The 18,915-nt window shown below is 41.7% G+C and overlaps 1 protein-coding gene across 1 annotated transcript; it reads left to right on the forward strand.

Moving 5' to 3' along the window:
- The first annotated feature begins 7,079 nt into the window (after positions 1 to 7,079).
- Positions 7,080 to 16,237, forward strand: SLC10A2 (solute carrier family 10 member 2). The gene is made up of 6 exons (XM_075045809.1): positions 7,080 to 7,501; positions 10,662 to 10,780; positions 11,920 to 12,008; positions 14,173 to 14,348; positions 14,930 to 15,087; positions 16,104 to 16,237. Exons 1-6 carry the CDS (start codon positions 7,080 to 7,082, stop codon positions 16,235 to 16,237), a joined length of 1,098 nt encoding a protein of 365 aa, XP_074901910.1.
- Positions 16,238 to 18,915: the final 2,678 nt, after the last annotated feature.

Genomic DNA, 18,915 nt, shown 5'->3' on the forward strand with positions numbered 1-18,915 from the left:
GGATTGCACACACACAAACACACACACACACATATAGAGGTTAACCTATGATCAAGATTTTCCTCTCTTTGCCAATTGTAGTAAATTATTGGTACCAAATGATCTTTGAAACTTCAGGAAATCTAATTATAGTGAATTACTCACTATTCTCCTTCGTCAGCATTTGTCAGCAGATGATCTTTGAACCCTTCTTCTTTATCGGCATCTATCAGCGGACGATCTTGGAAATCCTCATGAAATCTACTATTTGAAATCCTCGCGAAATCCACCGAGAGACGTCCCAGCTCAGGGGGAGATACTGGATTACGCAGCCCGCTGTGGTCCTGGAGAGCTCAAAGTGTCTCACTTAGGAGAGCTATTTATAGGATTACGAGATGATTGACTTTGGTCAGTATATTTCCATTCTGAACACAATTCTTGTCAGATAATTCTGGCACCTTCCAGGGTGGGCCATGATCCAGACAGCAGGAGTTTCAGGCATGGTTAGGGAGTGCTTAATCATCCTAATTCACTGTAATGAAACCAGGACAAGAAAGTACCAGATTCTCTCAACTCACTGCACTTGCAGCCAAAACAAGAACACAACAGTGGCTGGTCCTGACATCGCAACGTGGCCCAGGAGGTCTGCACCACCACAGGGCCATCGCCTCCTCAATTAACGAATCTGTTTGCCTTCATTAATAAAACCTTAATTCAAAGCAAAACATCTGTTGAAAGATGGGGAGAAAAACAAAACAAACCAACCAAACAAGCAAAAACCCAAAACGTAAAAAACCCACAGCTTTACTTCTCCATTTCCACTCCTTCCCTCGTTTTTCCTATTCCCAGCAGCGCCGCTCAGTGCTGACATGAAGCCTAGTGCAGATGAGGTGGGTACCCCAAGGCTGAACCCCCTTTGCTGTTTTGGCCTGGAGTGCCAGAGCAGTGTCGAAGTAAATCCCCAAACTGTTCCCATTTACTCTGTCTCAGGTTGTTTTGCAGAGCAGTTTGGGGTGTGTGCAGGCTGGTTTCCTTTAACAGGTTATAACTACGCCCAAAAAGCCCATTGCACATTTGCAGATGCGCTCCAGTATTTATGTCCCCACATATTATTTGTCCCACATATTATTTGGGACATATGGATCCAAACCCAATACTGATCCTTCAGACAGTTCCAAGGCACACGTGACAGGGGCACCTAGATCAGGGACCAGACTAAATATTCTGAAGTTAAATATCCAAATTACATGTAGGGAAAATTTAAGAGTCCTCAGCACCAGATGCTTCGATCTACTGATCTGCTCCTGTAGTGCTGGCTTAGTTCCTTGATAAGCTACGTCCCATTCACTGATATGTAAATGAATGTGTGGGCATTATTCACTTACTATCAGTTTTATTCTACTTTAATTCTGTGCCTTCTGTGCTCTAACTTTACTTCTCAAAAGAACAGATAGAATAATTAAATTAGTTGTTGTTGTTGTTGTTGTTGTTGTTATTTCAGTCAAAGACAAACTATCAAAATCATGTAGCAATTATCAAAATAAGAATTTTAAAAGGGGCAGACGGGCTCAAGGCTTACATGATGGTGGGAAAGGGCATCGGAACTGCAGGCAAAAACACTGGTTTCTTGCTACTTGCTAGAAGATAAATGTCATAAACCAACACAACAGCAAACGAGAAACAGCATAAGTCACTTCTCCTTCTGATGGAAATTAGAAGAGTCAATTTTGGTCCCAGAGTATAAAAATTCCTATAACAACTTCATTTTCTTTATCCTTGCAGACTTTAAAATCAATCAGACTTTTGATCTAGAATTTAAACATCTAATTTTTTTGACCACTTATGCCAAATTAAGCCTTACTACTAATTAAAATTACACCTTTGAAAGGACAGGTAAAGGCACTGAAATATTGGCATAGTGTATTAGCCCTCAAAGTCCAAAGTCAATCCTTGCTGAGAAACATGAAAAACATGCTTTTATTAAGGGTTTCCAACCCAACAGAATAATTCAAAAACTTACACTTTTATAGGAGGTAGCATGACTCATTTCTTTGATTTAGTATGAAATTATCTATCTTTCAGCTTTTTAATCGATGTCAGAGGTCACCCTTACAGTTTGGCAGCCAAAAGGCTGGCTTACGCTTTTGGCAGCTTTTCGTTATTTGTCTCAGAGCAGACAGTCCTTGCTGAACAGCATGGAAGTGCAGATTTCCCCTTATACACATACCAAAAAAGAGCAAAGTTCTTTAAGGCTTTTGCATGCTCTTACTTGCAGTTGCATAGTAACTATGCACTTTGGGGATGAGATGTTCTGTTCTATTGAAAATGCATTTGGCTACTGATGATGGGTAGGCTGAAAGATTACACTTTCTGTCATGACTTAGATAGGCAAGGCTGAAATGGATCAGAAAATATAAATGCACTATGGATTTCTCCTTGCACAGACAATATTTAGAGTTCTGACGAATCATAGCAGAACCATATCCCTCAAACCAACTCCTAAGTGTGTGCAGAAGTTCAGCCATGGGTGTAAGGTGCATCTCTCAGGGCTAGTACAGCAGCAAGCTAAATTTGCCTGGAATCCAAGCATGTACCGCATCAGGGTTTTTTTCCTAGCTGAGTTCATCAACAGCCAAATGCAAGAGCACCCATGCCCTTGGTGTTTCATTTGAGACTCAGCAAAAGAGTCTAACAGGCAGAATGTAGATGCATGCACCAGACAGTGAAATGTATAAATGTAAATGTAAAGATTCAGTAAATCAGCTTTACAGCTGACTTTCCAGTATTCTTTAGGAAGCTATCCTGAGCTAGATGTATTTTAGTGTCATAAGTTTCTCTCCTGCTATTCCATGGAGATTTTCTTTTCTTAATGCCCTCTATAAACTTCCAATCGTGTTGTACAACTTTTTCCAAACAAACGAACAAAAAAATCTTCCATCTATAGTTATACTAAAGTTTAAAATTGTAAACAAGGTCACCAATACTAGGTGTAACTGCTGTCTCTCTTTTAAAGATGGTGGTAAAAGCAGGTAATTGCCTCTAGGAAATCAATTATCTGAAAGAAAAGATTCTTCTAACCAAGACATAAATATACTAAGAAGCACCTCGGAGTCTGAATTAAGCAGACAGGGAAGATTCATAAGTCTCATTAAGAGAAACATCGCAGAAATAAGCACCAGACAGCCGTAAAAGACAAACTGTTAAATTGTCTCTCCCAGTGTAGGGCTCTGTATGCACTTACTGCTATTCATGTTTTATAACTGCTTGAGTTAATGGATAAATCAATTATCTAATTGTCGGCACAGGGACAGATCCTTACAGGTTTCATCTGCCTGGGTTTGTTTGCTGAAGTGACACTAAACTCACTTGCGCAAGGTGGCAACCTCATCACCACAGAAATTCAAGAAGACAATTCCGAATACAGCAAGTACTTTGGGGATGCGAACGTACAGTTAGGCTGGTGTTTCTCTAAGTATTGATTGTTTTCATTTTTGAGGTATGCTGACAGACAGTGTCCAGAATCAGACCAGGGGTGTTAATCATCACCAAAATGCCCCAAGACTCACTGATGCTTTCTTCTCTGAATGCCAGTGACAAATGCGTCAAATCACATTAAATAACAAAAGCAGTAGGAATAGGCAAAAGATGCCAGTTGGGTTCACAGAGCAGTACATAGTCCATCTCACCAGTTAAGCACCATAACCCAGGTGGAAAACTGGTGACAAAAGAGAGGCTGTACAGCTCAGTACCTCTAACAACCATCTCTGAAATGCTGCTTTCCCTGAGGATGTCAAGGAAACTTACAGAGAGCAGCCAAATTTGAGGTTGTTGATCCATTTTCTCCCACTAGCCTTCATGTGGATTAAATCCCAGAAGCACGCTGTAAAAAAGCAAAACAGACTTAGAGAAATGTTTGAAATCCAGCACTCCTAAGAGAGCTGCCTGCCTACTCGATAACACTCTACCTCCTGCAATGTACATGTTCTTAACTGTGCCTGTAAATATTTCAATGTCTTCGATATGGTTTTAGTTCCCTAACAACACATGAAAGAGATATCATATCTTGAAATAGATATTAGCATCTGTGCTAAACTGTGGCATTATCAGCCTAATAATAAGTTCCATCCAGAAAGGCTCAGTTCTGTTTCCAGAAAGGATTTTTTCAGATCTAAGCTTTTATACAGTTAGCTGATGAACTAATGACTCGGAACCATCGCTTTTACAACAGAGGAGAAAAAAGGAAGGCAAACCTAGCAGTAACTATGGATTAAGTTTACACGACCTGCTGACCCCCACGGCCACACATGGGAGTAGCTGATGCCCAGTTTGTCCTCGGTCGAGCCCAGAGCCTGATCAGGAAGGTATCCCCCTCCACTCCGTTTCCAGAAGGAGTGTCCAACCTCAAAATGAGAGCTGGACGCTCTTACCTCTCAGCAGAGGCTGGAGACCAACAGCAGGGACATTTCTGTGCTTTTTGGGGGGGCTGGCATCGAGCACCCCTTCACAGCTCAGACGGGTGCTTGGCAGGAGGAGGGAGGACGCGAAAGCAAGGTCCTGCCTGAGAAATAGCCGCTGTGAGTTGGAGATCCCTCGCCTCTTCTCCCAAACCGCTCACCCTGGGTTCCCACAGCATCACAGACATTTACGGGCCTAGGAAAGTCACCCCTGGCCCCAAGGCTTGTTGGAGATTTCAAGATGCTCTGGTCAAAAATTTTATTTTCAACAAGAAGCAAGTTTAAGTGTGAACCCAGACTCTGGTACAGGTTTTATAGGAAATATATTTATTTTATTAATACAGGCATGCTTTTAAAGCCTAACTAGCCCTTTAAAAGACATGGATTGAAAAATAAAAGCTCCTAAAACATTCTGTTTGAAAGCATGTGTAATAAGGAGAATAAGTTTTCTGCCAAACTGAGATCTTGTAGCGTTCTCTTCCTTTCATCTACTCCTTATTACCTTGCTTGTTGTTCTATTAGACATATCATCGTCACACAGATGTGGCACTAATCACAGGGTAGGAGTTGCCAGCTGCCTGGGAGGATAAAGCTACTCTGACATTATCCCATCAGGCACCCAACAGTGACTTAGGAGATACAGCCATTTAGCTGACCCCTTTGTAAAGAAACAGGTGCCATCTGAGCATGCTGGGAAATCCTTTCTAGTGCAGTCAGCTCCCCCTCGATGGTTCACGGTTTAAAGTAAAAAAAAAAAAAAAATAGCAACCCCTATCATTTTGCACACTGAAGTTAGGCACAAAATGCTGAGGCTTTCAGAGGGAGTCTTGCTTGCTGAAGATAATTATGGCTTAGCATGTTACCCTAGTAAAAAATATTTCTGTACTGAAAACTAAAGATGTTGGGGGGGGCATCAATTGCACTTTATTTTTCGGACTTGATTTTAGTCTAAGATCTGCACCTGAAGCTACTTCTGCCCCAAAGCTTGGGTGCGGGTAAAGAAGCATCAAAATTCTTCCCTTGAAAACATTCCCAATTTTGGAGGAAGCCTGAGGGGTAAGCCTTTGACCAGTCAAAACACCCAATGACTTTGGTAGGCTTTTGAAAACTTGAGATTGAGATTCAAGTATGCTGCAGAGTCAAAATTATCCTGACTTTCTAGTGTTTTGTTGTTGTTGCTGCTGTTGTTTTGGCTTGAAGAGCTCACCTGGCTGCTCCCATACCTGCTTTTGCTCTTACAGAACATCAGTGGCACAAAGTTATTTTGATACCCAGTGCATGAAAATTGCCCTGCATCCACCTAGTGGGGCGATAAGCACAGTAAAGATATCTAAGCACTGACTGATATATGAGGTTTTTTCCACAGGAAAGCACACGTGAGAGAAGGACGCGACTCAAGGCAGGGGTGGGAGAACGGGGACACGCAGCAGGAGGCAAATACACCGAGGATGGTGCAAAGTCCCTCCGGTCCCACATCCCCAAAAAGCTGTTAGCCACGCCGTACAGCGCGCCCAGCGCCCGTCCTAGAGCCGTAAGGCCCAAAGCTCTGCTCCCCGCTCCCCACGCTTGGCTCAGAAAACGCGTCCCCTTCCTCCTCCACCCTCCTCCTCCTCCCACCGCCCGCCGTCTTCCCAGCCCACGCTGGAGCCAAGCGTGACTGCGCCAGCTGCGCCTGACAGAAGGTGCCGGCAGGACCATAAATCTCCAAGTCGCCCGAATAAGCACAGCCCACGGCTCCTCGCTCCCTTCCCTCCCTCCCTCTCCTCTCTTCCCCAGCCCGAGGAGCTCAGCGCGGAGCTGGATGTGACCCGGAGCAATGCGAGACACAAGCAGGGGAGGGCAGATAGCGGGGGTCACCCAGGGACCCGGTGGGAGGTGGTTCTCCACCGCCAACGCCAAAAACGCAGGCGATGTTTTAGAGGACAACGTCGCGGGAAACTTTGCAGCCAGGGATCTTCGCCATCTTCAGGAACACGCGGAAGGTGAAAGATTACCTAAAAGTTGCATTCAGGAGCCTAAAGTGACGCGAAAGTGCATGCAGTCCTGTGCTAGAGTTATCCCTGTCCTCCAGTCCTAACTTCTATTATACTAGAAATACAACCAAATGAGGGTCCCACCGCATTCAAATGAGCCTGCGTGTCACGGTGAGGGCTGCGTCACTTAGCGATAGTTGCAGCTTCAAATCCCAGCTCAGGACCTCTTTTCGGGGTTTCTTGTGTCTCGGTCGCTCACTCCACAGACCCCCGTAATGCCAGTGACGGCACATGCATGAGCGGCTCTCTCGAAGGCACGCAAGAAATTCAAGGAATGATGTCTAAACTTTATCTTCCTCCTGGGATTCTCATTCCCTGTACTCAGTTACACCACAAGCCTCCTTTATACCCTTAAATATTAACACAGCTATTCTCTTGATGTGGGATTCCTCACCATTGTATGAATAAATGATTAATTGTCACCATACTGAGCAAGTACAACTTTTATAACTATATGAATCAGCACTGTGCCAAGCCCTTCAAGAATAGTAAGAGTGTTCAAGTATTTATTGCACCTTATTGCTTCCCGGATCATTTAAAAGGAGTCACTGACAACCATTTACACAGGCTTGAAAGTTTGCCTCCGATGTACTGAGCAGTTCTGTATTTCAAAATGCAGACGTACCTTCTTTCCCAGCAATTTGACACTGGGTCTTTGGCAGAAAACTCCACAGCTTGTCCAGCAAATGCTACTATTTGCAAAGGCACATCTTGTGTGTTACCAGAAGATAATTTTAATGAAACTTTGAGCGTAATTTTAAGTACTGTTCTAACAATTATGCTGGCTTTGGTGATGTTCTCCATGGGTTGTAATGTGGAAATTAAGAAATTCTGGGGCCACATAAAAAAACCCTGGGGCATTTTTGTGGGTTTCCTTTGCCAGTTTGGAATTATGCCCCTCACAGCCTTCTTGCTGTCCTTGGTATTTAACGTGCTTCCTATTCAAGCTGTCGTGGTGCTGATCATGGGATGCTGTCCGGGGGGCACAGCCTCCAATGTCATTGCCTACTGGGTGGATGGAGACATGGACCTAAGGTAAGACAGCCATTCTCTAAGTAGTTCATCTGGCTTTTTACATTGTAAACTTCATATTGAAATGAACTGTCTGATTATTTTTTTCCTTAGCTGCCTGGCCCACACATGGTGGCGCTTTCTTCTTATAAAGATGTTTAGTTTCTGTAGCAGTAGTAAATATAAGCAGAATAGCAAATATCCTTGGTGCACTGAGAATTCATGTGAAAGACAGCATAACAGAATTGTGTATATTAGAAAATATTTTTATTGTAAATCTTCAGATCTTGTAGAAAATAGCATTTATGAAGACTGCTAAGGTACTAAGGATTATGAAATCTTTGTCCGAGTTAGAACTACTTTTGTGATTTTGTTTCTCTCGACATCTTGGGCAGTAAGGAAAAAAAAAAACCACAACGAAGGATTTTAGGATCTGAATCCTCTGTACAAAATAGTGGCTATGCAATAGTTCCTGAAGCAATGTTCCTTGACAAAGACCACCTGTAGAAAAATATTTTCCCTCCTTTTGTGTTCTACACAATGAATAGACAGGCATAGATTTTCTCTTTGGGAACTAATACGAACGAAAATCACTTGCGGTAATTCTATCTGCTCCTGGCACCTTCTGCAAAGTCTTCAAACTGAGGGAAAGTTTTACAGGCTAGAAGCCACTGACTAAGGCAGCTCTGCATATTGGGGGCAGTGAAAAAACTCTTTTGTGGCAAAACGTGATGGTCTTGGTGACAGGGTGCTCTGAAGTCAGAAACAGAACTGTAAGGCACCTGGCATGGCCTAGGACAACAAACACTCAGGAGAAGTGAACCCTACTCTTGATGCAAATTCCATGGGGGGTTCATTAACTCTAACAGCCTTTAAAAATGAGCCATCTTTTTATTTTTATATCCTGATTGCTTTGGTCTAAAATAAACAGGATCATTTCTCTGTTTCCCACAGAGTAACATAAATTGAAGCGTTCATCCAATTTATCATATGCCAGTCTGAACCAGAAATGGAAAAAATAATAGAAGTAAGAAAGATGTGGAGCTAGGGCAAATAGACTAAGAATGTTAATAATTGTAGCTTTAGTAAGACATTTTTTCCATCCTTTGAAAATAGTGAACTTTTCTGTCACATGCAAGTGTTAATGTAATACCAGCTTTTGAATTATGTATGAGGTCAGCTTTGTTAATCAGCAACTTCCTCACTGTGGAGGAAAGACCTATGATATTAGGAACTGTAAGACACTTAATTTCAATAAATACAGGTCAAAGAAACCAGAGATGGAAAGATATCCAGCACAAGTCTGAAATTCTGTCCTAATCTTTCCTTGGAAGAATATGCTGAGCTAAACTATGCTTTCTCAGCTCCTTATGTTCAGTCACGCCACTGAAATCAATGGTAAAAATCCAAATTGATGATCCTATAAATGAGTAGGGTTTATATCCCATGATGCTGGCAGAAGGTGAAGTAAATTGAAAATACCTATAAAAGGTTATTCTTCAGGTAAAGACCTTTACCTTAAGAAGCCAAAGGCTTTTGGTCAGTACCTTTGTGACAATAATGCAGGGACCAGAGGATATGGGAGGTACAGCAGAGACGGCAATGCAAGCATCTTCACTTCTTGATAGAAGAATAACAGTACAAGTAGCTTGGCTGGTTTCCAAAGCTAGCACAGTATTATAGAAAGCCTGCCCATCATATCAGACAACATGGTTTTTTTAAACTGATAATATTTCATATTTATACATAACAACTCAACACCATTTTCCACAGTCCTGCTTCAAAATGCCCCAGTGCAAACAGACCGCAAGTTAGAGCGGGAATTAATTTTCTACTGCTCATACAATCACAGGGAGGTGAAGTATGAGGTTTTATACCTTTCTTAGTAACTCAGACCCAGATGATATCCTCTAAAGCTTCCCATAGTGACGTCTGGGTTTGACATCTCTTGATATTTCACAAAAACAACTGTTTCTGAAACAGCATCTCCTCTCCTCCACAGCTCCCCTGGGAGCTTCTGTGAGCACAGGGACTGGGGTTAGAGAACGTGCAGACTTTGGAGCAGGACGTAGATACAGGGACAGTATGAAGATGTAGGAAATATGGAGGTAGGAAAAATAAGCTCTTTTATCCATTCAGGGCTTCACCTGACCTTAATTGTAGCCCATGGCTCTTTTTTCTCTGTGTGTAGAAACTCTCTTGCCAGAGGCTCCTACAAAGTTCTATTCGATGACCCGGAAGCAGAGCGTGGTAGGAACCAAAATTAATGCAGATTTTCCTGTGGTTTCTGTATTAATTATTCTAGAGTTCTCTGGATCTGCCCTGTTTGTGGGATGGGGTCAGTAGTCGCTTTTTTGAGGGCAAGCAACGCAAAAGAGAAATCAGAAGTGAGGTTCATAAGGAATTTTCCAAAGTCCCCTAACTAGAACCCTCTCTCATTATTTTTATGTCAGAGGAGTGTGATTTGTAGGCATAATTTTATCTATTCTACTCAGATTCTGAGAATTTCCTCCTTATTTTAGCTGTCTTGCCTTTTCCTCCTTCCTGTAGCAGAATGCATCTTTTAGCACAAGGTGTATCAGGCCTGATGGTTTCAAGACTTTAAAACAGAAATGTCTTTGCACAAACCAAGGAAGCAATGATACTTACGATAAGCTTCACCGAGTAATTCTCAGCATCTACTCTTTGGCCTAGAGTGAAACAAGCCAGAAAAGGGAATTTTATTACATCACACATCCTAAACGATGAAATATTTTGGGTTTATGCTGTTGACTTTGAAGTGAAAATTTAACACTCTAGAACTGCTGATATAATGGAAAGCTCCATGTAATGTCCGTCTGACCCTGTCCAGCTTGCCACCCTCCCAGAAGCCAGCCGGACAGACAGCACGCAGACGGACTTGCCAACAGACCTTCCTGATGGCTGCCTGTCTGCCTGCCTCATTTGCACTGAAAGTTATTGTTCTGTGCCTGCAGAACACGTTGACATTTTACGTTCCTTTCTTTTCAGCGGAAGCCATTCCTTCCGTTTAGTTTTTTTTCTAACCTGATATACAGGATAAATTGGCTGTAGCCAGCAGCATTTTTTGCCCAACCTTTCGTAAGCTGTGAAGTCGTAATAGGAAAATGAGAGAGACTATAGGCTAGCAGGAGATGAACTGTCACTCTAACCAATTTCTTCGCAGCATCAGCATGACAACTTGCTCCACACTGTTTGCGATGGGAATGATGCCACTTTGCCTCTTTATTTACACCAAGATATGGACTGATTCTAGTGCAATTGTGCTCCCCTACGACAGCATCGGTGAGTCCAGTGAACCAGCACTTTCCCTCCTGGCTCTCCCCTTACCCTCCCTCTAGTAACAACCACCTTTATACCATCATCCTGCAGGGTCATGAAGAAATGACCTGAGATTTCTAAATATACTCAGCCTCCTACTTTCCAACAACTTCCATGGGAATTACGTACCTAGATCACTTCACGTCATCCACAGCTCTGCAGAACAAAGACTTGAAGTCATTATGACTAGCATACAGATATTTATCACAAGATTGTGCATGCTTTTCTTTCCAAACAGTTTGGAGACCTGCGTGGTAGTGGGATAAGAACACAGAATAATGTGCACAGGAATAGCTGCTTCCCCTGGATGAAAGTGTTTGTAACAGCTTTAAGGCACAATCCTGCAAAGTGCTAAGTGCTGAGGCCATAATCTGGCAAAGTACTTAAGCACATGTGGATAATTAAGCAAGTGATTAAAACTGCTGAGTCTCTTTGAAAAGCTGCAATCTACACTGCCAGGAGTGGCTTCATTTGACTTCCTGTCAAAAATCTCATCCAGCTACAAAGAGCAAATAGTCAAAGTATTTGGAAATACATGCTCCAGTGCTTTGCTGAGCTGCGGCCCTAGTGCGGTTCCATGTTGTGCTAATCTTAAGAGCCAGCAGAGTCACTTTCATATTCTTCAATTTCATTTCCCATTGTCCTGGGGAAAAAAAAAAAAATCACATACGTTGCTTGCGCTTTCAAAATAAATACTGGAGGGGGGAGGCCAAAACAAAAGAAGCTCTAAACCAGTTGTGGATATGGTACAGTAGCGAAACACCTGCAGACAAAATGAACATTTAATATAGCTACTCACATCACAGGATAGTGATGATTAGCACGCTCAAATTTCTGTCTGCCTCTCTGATGCAGGTGAATGAGCATGTAGCTCAGCAGAATGGCAATTACTTCAACAGGCTGCCAAAGATAACAGACTCTATAGAAAAGCAAATGGGCAGGTGTGGGTAAAGCGTGCATGTGTGCTCTGGGGGACGCGTACCAGAAGCAGCCTCTGAAGGTTTGCTCCGCACCCCGAGCCGCTCTGCACGGTGTCTGTCCTCCTGTCGTGAACTTCTGCATGATACCGGGGCTCAACTTCTCCTCTCTCTTCTTTTTTACAGGAATTTCGCTGGTAGCTCTTATAATTCCTGTTTCGTTTGGAATATATGTTAACCACAGATGGCCTAGTAAAGCAAAAATCATACTTAAGGTAGGATATATAAGGCTGAAGCATTAGTAAATGTGGACAAATTATGGAATCAGCGGCACCACTGAAGCAGTACATTGCTATTCATAGTATTAGTATCTGACTTCATAAGAGCCGGGAAGTTTTCAGCAGAAAACAAATGAGACGCTGCGGAAATGTATTGCTTTCCCTCTGCACAAACATGCATGAGTTGCATACATTATTAGAAACCATCATTATCCAAAGAGCCTACTTTTGTCTTTGGCTACAACTATGTTAGTAATTGAGTTCAGTTTATAATGTAAACTGAAATTGGAAGGAAAATCATTCAGGTCAACTGGAGGCAGGTTTTCTCTGCAAAATAATAAAAAATGAGCACATCCTGGATCAAAAAAAAACCCACTTTCTACTTTTAAACCACTTTACTGATTTTGAGGGGCAATTTTGGCCAGTGTGAAGTCAATTTTTAATAAAAAAAATCTGAAAATGTTCCAACTGTTAAAAAAATCTAACAAAACTATTCACAAAATTCAACTGCCTTTGCAAGATAGTTTCAGATGCATCAAAAATATGGGGGTTTGGCAAAAACTTTTCTCACCAAAATAATAATAATAATAATAATAATAATAATAATAATAACAACAACAACAAACTCAGCTGCATTTAATGTTAACAGCAAATTAATCATTCCGAACATTAGGTTTAGGTTTAAAATCATTGTCAGACATATTGAGTACCCTTGTCCTTTGTTAACCATTCTTAGTTAACAGATATATTTTCTGAATTTTCCTAAGGAAAACTAATCTGGCAACCTGTTATTCTACCTACACTTGGTTATCATTTCTCTGCTATCAGCCCAGGAAGCAGAGAACACAAATAAGGTCCTTTTAAGTCAGTCCTTAGCTTATTGTGTTGTATTTTTCAAAGCACTCACAGCTTACTTATGAACTTGGGTACTATTGAGTGCTGGTTTCAAAACTGTACTATTCCTGTTTAATCAGTTAAGGGAAAAGCATGCACTTTAACTCACATGAAAAGAAACTCTACTTGCTTTCTCAGCAAAACGCCATTTCATCTTCTTTCTTACTGAGTGGGTGATCAACCCACAGTAGGGTCCATTGACAGTTTGCTTTATGTAGACAATGAAGCATCAAGTAAAGATTGAGCCGTAGCTGTCAGATTAAGGTCCATATAGTGAGAAATGGAGATAAAGGCACAAAGACAGTGTGCCAGGTGAAATAGAAGAGCTTGTCATTGCCAGACCATGTTTCTTCTTCCTAGGTGCATGTGGTTAATAGTTCAGTCAAACAAAAGTACTTGTTCACCCAGTGCTCTTAAAAAGGCTTCAGCCAAAGACTGACGAGGTCGGTTCAATGGGAATACACGTTTCAGCTGAGAAATGGATTCTCCTAAGCTTAGACCCAGAAGTCTGCCAGTGAGATCCTCGGCAACATGTGGCATAAGGGCAGACTTTTCACTTTGATATTGAGAAGAGAGTGAGATACCACTTTTTTTGGCAAGCAGTGGTAAATATCTCGGTACATTCAGCCAGAGGAAGTAAGAGCAACTTGATGTCTATGTAGAAATGCTATATGAGCTCACAGCCAGTTTTCAAACACAAGTTTTCAGCCACATTGAAGATCTGCTCCTCTGCTTGGCAAATAATTTCCCATCACTAACAATCTAGTGTCTAGTTAACATATGTTACACTGAGCATAGAGTGTGACTGCCCAAGAAGTGGGGAGGAAAAGTGCATTATACTAGCTATTAGGCTGTCAGCTTCCCAACAGTTCTGGGGAAATTTTTCTAATGTGTGCACCATTCCTCGCTCACTTCACACCTGTGAAATTATTTTTAATCTCCATTTCTAGCTACAATTATAGCCAAAGCTTCAAGAGACTAGTTTTACAGGTATCTGCTACAGATACCTATTATAGCTGCACCTTGATCTATATCTGTAGTCACACATTGAAGTACACTGTACATCTGCTGTTTGGATAAAATGGCAGATATCTATCTAATCTGTCTGCCTGCTGTGAATTACATTGCTGTAAACTTTAAGTTTTATGTTTAATAAAAGGTTTCAGTGACTCAGAGACACTCATGGACAAGTTTGACGCTATGTTTGATGCCATTACATTTCGTTGAGGTCTCTTATTCACACAGCCCTTCCTCTTTCCCTTCACAGATCGGTTCCATTGTGGGAGCGATCCTCATCGTGCTCATTGCCGTGGTTGGGGGAATACTCTACAAAGGCTCCTGGACTATCTCACCCAAATTATGGATCATTGGCACTATATTTCCAGCAGCTGGCTATTCTCTGGGATTCTTTCTGGCCCGTGTAGCTGGTCTGTCTTGGCACAGGTATGGAATTCTCTGTGACAAAGACATGTAGCCTTTTTTCAGCTGTGAAAAAAGTTTTCATTTAATGATTAATCAATGCTGAGAATGCTTCCAAAACATTAGCTATGCTAGAGTCACTCATTCCCAACCCTCTTTCTGGGATGCTGTATGTAGATAAAACTTTTCTTGTGCACAGGTTTATTTACAGATGCTGACTATACTATTTCCTCCAATCTTTCATATGTCTTCCCATTGTGTGCCCATGTCCTACACTTCAAATAAGTGAAACAGACCTGACTTATAAGTGGGCGGCAGCCTACAATTTAGAACATCATTACAGGAGAGGGAGATGATAGTGAGTGTCACATATGTGACTTGAAGGTGGATCACAGTCCTTTACGACCACTGAATGGCCATAAATTGTGTGTGTTCTGGTGGTAACAGCCATATGGCTTGTGGAATGTTTTGCGGACTATGTGAGCTGAAGAATACCATTTTCTTAGTCATCCATTACTGTATGTTTCTTGCTTATCCAGATTACTAAAAGGCATAAGGGCCCACAGGCTGCTATTTCACAATGGTCTTTGTGTTATTCCCTTTAGATGTCGTACAGTGTCTCTGGAAACAGGCATGCAAAACACTCAGCTGTGTTCAACTATAGTACAGCTCTCATTCACTCCTGAACAACTTGAACTGATGTTTACTTTCCCACTCATCTACAGCATTTTCCAGCTGTTGTTTGCACTACTAATTTTAGGAGGTAAAGTATAGCTATTTTCTATTATAGCATTATAATTATCATTATTGTTATCAGCCTCATTTTTCATGGATGTGGAGAAAACAAGGGATACAAACAATCAAATGGAAAATATGTGCCCTGTACATAACTAGGAATATACAAGGCTCAGTTCAAGATTGGGAAGACCCCTTTTTTCAGCACAAGGTGGGATCTCTACCACCTACAAGTGGGCACTTGAGAATACACTGAGCGCAGGATGGTTATTCCCCTTGGCCAAGGAAGGGCAGACGCCTGTTCTCCCACCGCTCCAGGGTGCCTGGGCACACAGCTGCCCACCAGGGCCATCCCCACAAACACGCACAAACTCCCCCTCCTTCCAGCTGTTGAGAGAGCAGGCATTAGCTTCACGGCTAATGTGAGAAAACATCTTCCCTTCGAGGCAAAGGTCCCTTTTTCCTCCCACGTACACCTCTCGTGAGTCGCACTGCTGCTCCTACAACCAAGCTGCCGAGGGTCGGGGTCTTATCCCCGGTGCTCGCAGCTAAAACCAGCTGGGACTGTGGAGCCCCCACTCCCAAACCAGCCGTCTCACCCACACCAGAGCACTGCCCCGGGGACACAGCCCCGGCTCCCGTCTCTCCGGCAGGCAGCGGCGTGGGGACCCACGAACCGCTTTGTCCCAGCTCCTGCCCGACGGGACTGGTGTAGAAGTGAGGGTCAAGAGCCCAAAGTCCTCCCCAGGGGGGCGGGCGACGCTTTTAAAAGTCACTTCACACAACAGGAACACAAAGCAGTCAAACACCAAATGCAGACTTTAAAAACGCTTTCCTTGTTATTTTCTAAACGTACTTTTCCAGCGATGAGTGCTGTTGACATAAAATAATTAAACATAGCTTTAAAGAAACTGGCTGGAGGTGTTGGAATGTTGTAGCAATATGAGGAAGGAAAATGTTGCATGGCTACATGTTACTACAGTGTCCTTTTCAGGCAATTGTTATAATTTCTTTATTTAATACTAAATATATACTGATTTCCAGGCTACCGCCTTTACAGAAGACACCGGGTAAAAACAAAGACAGACGTTGAAAAAACAGAGGAAAAAGAGGATTCAAAATCAGTGTCATCACATGCTAAGATAAATGGAGGATTTGTATCAAATGAGACCAAATAGACAATTACCTCTGTTCCCACCAGCTGAAAAGTTATACGGTTTACTTAGAACTTTTTTTCACATGCCGTTGCTTTATTTAACAAAAGGAGAAGTTCTGCTGATATTGTACAGTAAGACTTTAAAATGATTAACTTATGAAAGATTTCTACTTTGATTTTGAACATGGTTTCTGCCACAATTGTAGAATCTGGTTTTGAAGCTAATTCCCTAAAAATATTTGATGTTTTATTATGTCTTATTTAAAGAAAGGCAGAATAAAGGTGGGCTATTGCTAAAAAAAACCGGCAGATATTTGCATTACCAACTCCAGCTCATGATCCTGCAAATCCATCTGCTAGTTTCAGCCCCCACACCAAACAAAGAGAAATCTTGTAAAAGTGCCTGGGCAGCAACAGGAGTTGATGTGGAAGATCTGATAAGACTGAAGGACTTTCACTGAACATGAATCAACCATGAAATTGGAACAAGCAAATAATGAAATAAAGTTTCATTTAGGTCAGTCTGGGTAGACTAAAGTCGTTGCACTGTACTAATTGCTTGAAGCATTAATTTATTCTAAAGCTATAATTTTAACAAGTGCAAGGTACGTTATGACTCTGGGTTTTTGCCTACAGTAGTAGAAAGTAACAGCTTTGCATCTTCAGTCTGGGTCTTTTAGGTGCTGGACACTTGAACAGAGAGACAAAGCTGAGGGCGTAAGCCTAGAGCAATTTTAGTGTGACAGCTGCATACAAAGGAGCAGGCAGAGATTTTGGAAGCGTAAGAAATTATCAACTTCTGCACTGAAAGGGAGGCATTTGAAAGTGGAACAAGATTGTCCCTGATTCATCTAGGACTACTTTCATCACTGTTAACACGAGACAATAGCTCTTGTAGAGAGTTATGTGGTTTCGTTATTTTATGAACTCAATAAATTTGAACCTACCAGGTGTCTGTGGCATGTAGACACTGAGGTAGTTGACAACTTTAAGATTTTAATTATATGAACCACAGACAGAAATAATTGGATGTACGTATACCTTATTTGTCTCTGAAAATTCAAAAGTAGATACGGAAAGCTGTCTTAAGTTTGTGGAGAAAATGAGTATGATTCTAAGAGAAACAGTGCAGTAAATTTTTTGCAGCTGTACGTTTTTTATGGATACATTCAGTAACATTAGTCCTGTAGCTCTTATGTAAAGAAAACATCCAGAGAACTTCAGATGAAATGAATGAGAGGTTGGTTGACCAAAAAATTCAAGAATGAGCCAACTAGCAACAGATGGAAACTATACACCTCTTTGTCATATTCAAGTGGACCTTCTGAGGTGGTGTGAGTTAATGTGGCAGGTTTTTTACAAACACAACTGGAATTGTGGAATTTAAGTTCCCAATATGTAGCTTTCCACTGCTGCAGGAATGTGCCCAGTATTAAACAAAGAATAAATTATTTCTATCTACCATATGTGGCGGAAAGGGTCTCGAAATGTTCCTGAGTTCTGGAACGGCTTGAAGCTGCTTCATTTTTGGGGGGAGTTCAGAGTGGTCCTAACCTCCAAGGAGGATTTTAACACTTAGTGGGAGTTAGCACATAACGAGGCATGCTGTGTTTTACAGAAAGAAGATTAAACAGAAAAATGTAGGGAAGTCTGTTATGGAGGAATCACAAATGTGAAACAGCAGATTCACTGAGAAAAAGATAAGCTGTTATTTGTAACATCTGTAGTAAAAATGTTATTGTCTTTATCCTGCGTCCATCAAAAAATGGGCAGCCGAAGTTAGTTAGGATCGTGTCTTTCTTACAGACCAAGATGCTACTCTTTCCCCATGCTAAACTTCAATGCTTCCGTGCATATTTTAAGAAGATTTTGAAAATGTATTGAAGAATAATAGTTTGTCTTGCTTATACTATGTGTGTGTGTATGTGTATTTAAAGCAACTGTGTAAACACTGAACTGAATAAAGTCAGAAACTATTTATAATTTTGCCCACTGGAGTAATTTAAGGTGGAAAGAATGGAGATTAAAACCTAACACGCAGACAAAGTTTATGGCTTTGAGATGTAACAAAAACACCTCAGATCATGTGTAAAATTAATATGTTTATTAATCAAAGAATCATAGAATTATAGAATAGTTTGGGTTGGAAGGGACCTTTAAAGGTCATCTAGTCCAATCCCTGTGCAACAAGCAGGGACATCTTCAACTAGATCAGGTTGCTCAGAGAGCCCCGTCTCTTGAATGTTTCCAGGGTCATCTACCATCTCTCTGGGCAACCTGATGAAGATTAAATGACCATGGGATGTCTGATGCCATATTTGGTATATATTTTTTAATGTATACGTGCACTTGGGACCCCAGATGAAGGATGGAGGCTGCAGTTTCTGCAGCCTTTACAATTACATCTAGCAAGATGTATGTCGTATGTCCCAAAATTTATATGAAGCAAAGCCAGCTCAAAGATCTTAGCCGACATATGCCTCTAGAGCACATCAAACTTAAAACAAAACCCCAGGGCTTGTTAACCTCACCAGAAGCAGGCTTATATTGACATGACAGCTGCTAAATCTCCAGCTGTGGAAGTCTGGGCAGCATCAATGTCTGTCCATCACTGGTGAAGCTGGGGTGGGCTATCTCACAGCAATGTAAGGGACTTTGGGGGAAGCTGTGTCCTGTCCCCAGAGGTCTCCAGAAAGATGT

This window comes from Buteo buteo, chromosome 14 (genome assembly GCF_964188355.1).
Source record: "Buteo buteo chromosome 14, bButBut1.hap1.1, whole genome shotgun sequence".
In the NCBI taxonomy this organism is placed as follows: domain Eukaryota; kingdom Metazoa; phylum Chordata; class Aves; order Accipitriformes; family Accipitridae; genus Buteo; species Buteo buteo.

Coding starts and splice junctions, on each gene's coding strand:
- SLC10A2 (XM_075045809.1), top strand. CDS start 7,080: ATGCAGACGTACCTTCTTTCCCAGCAATTTGACACTGGGTCTTTGGCA. Junction 12,009..14,172: donor AAGCAAAAATCATACTTAAG/GTAGGATATATA, acceptor TTCCCTTCACAG/ATCGGTTCCATTGTGGGAGC. Junction 15,088..16,103: donor TGCACTACTAATTTTAGGAG/GTAAAGTATAGC, acceptor ACTGATTTCCAG/GCTACCGCCTTTACAGAAGA.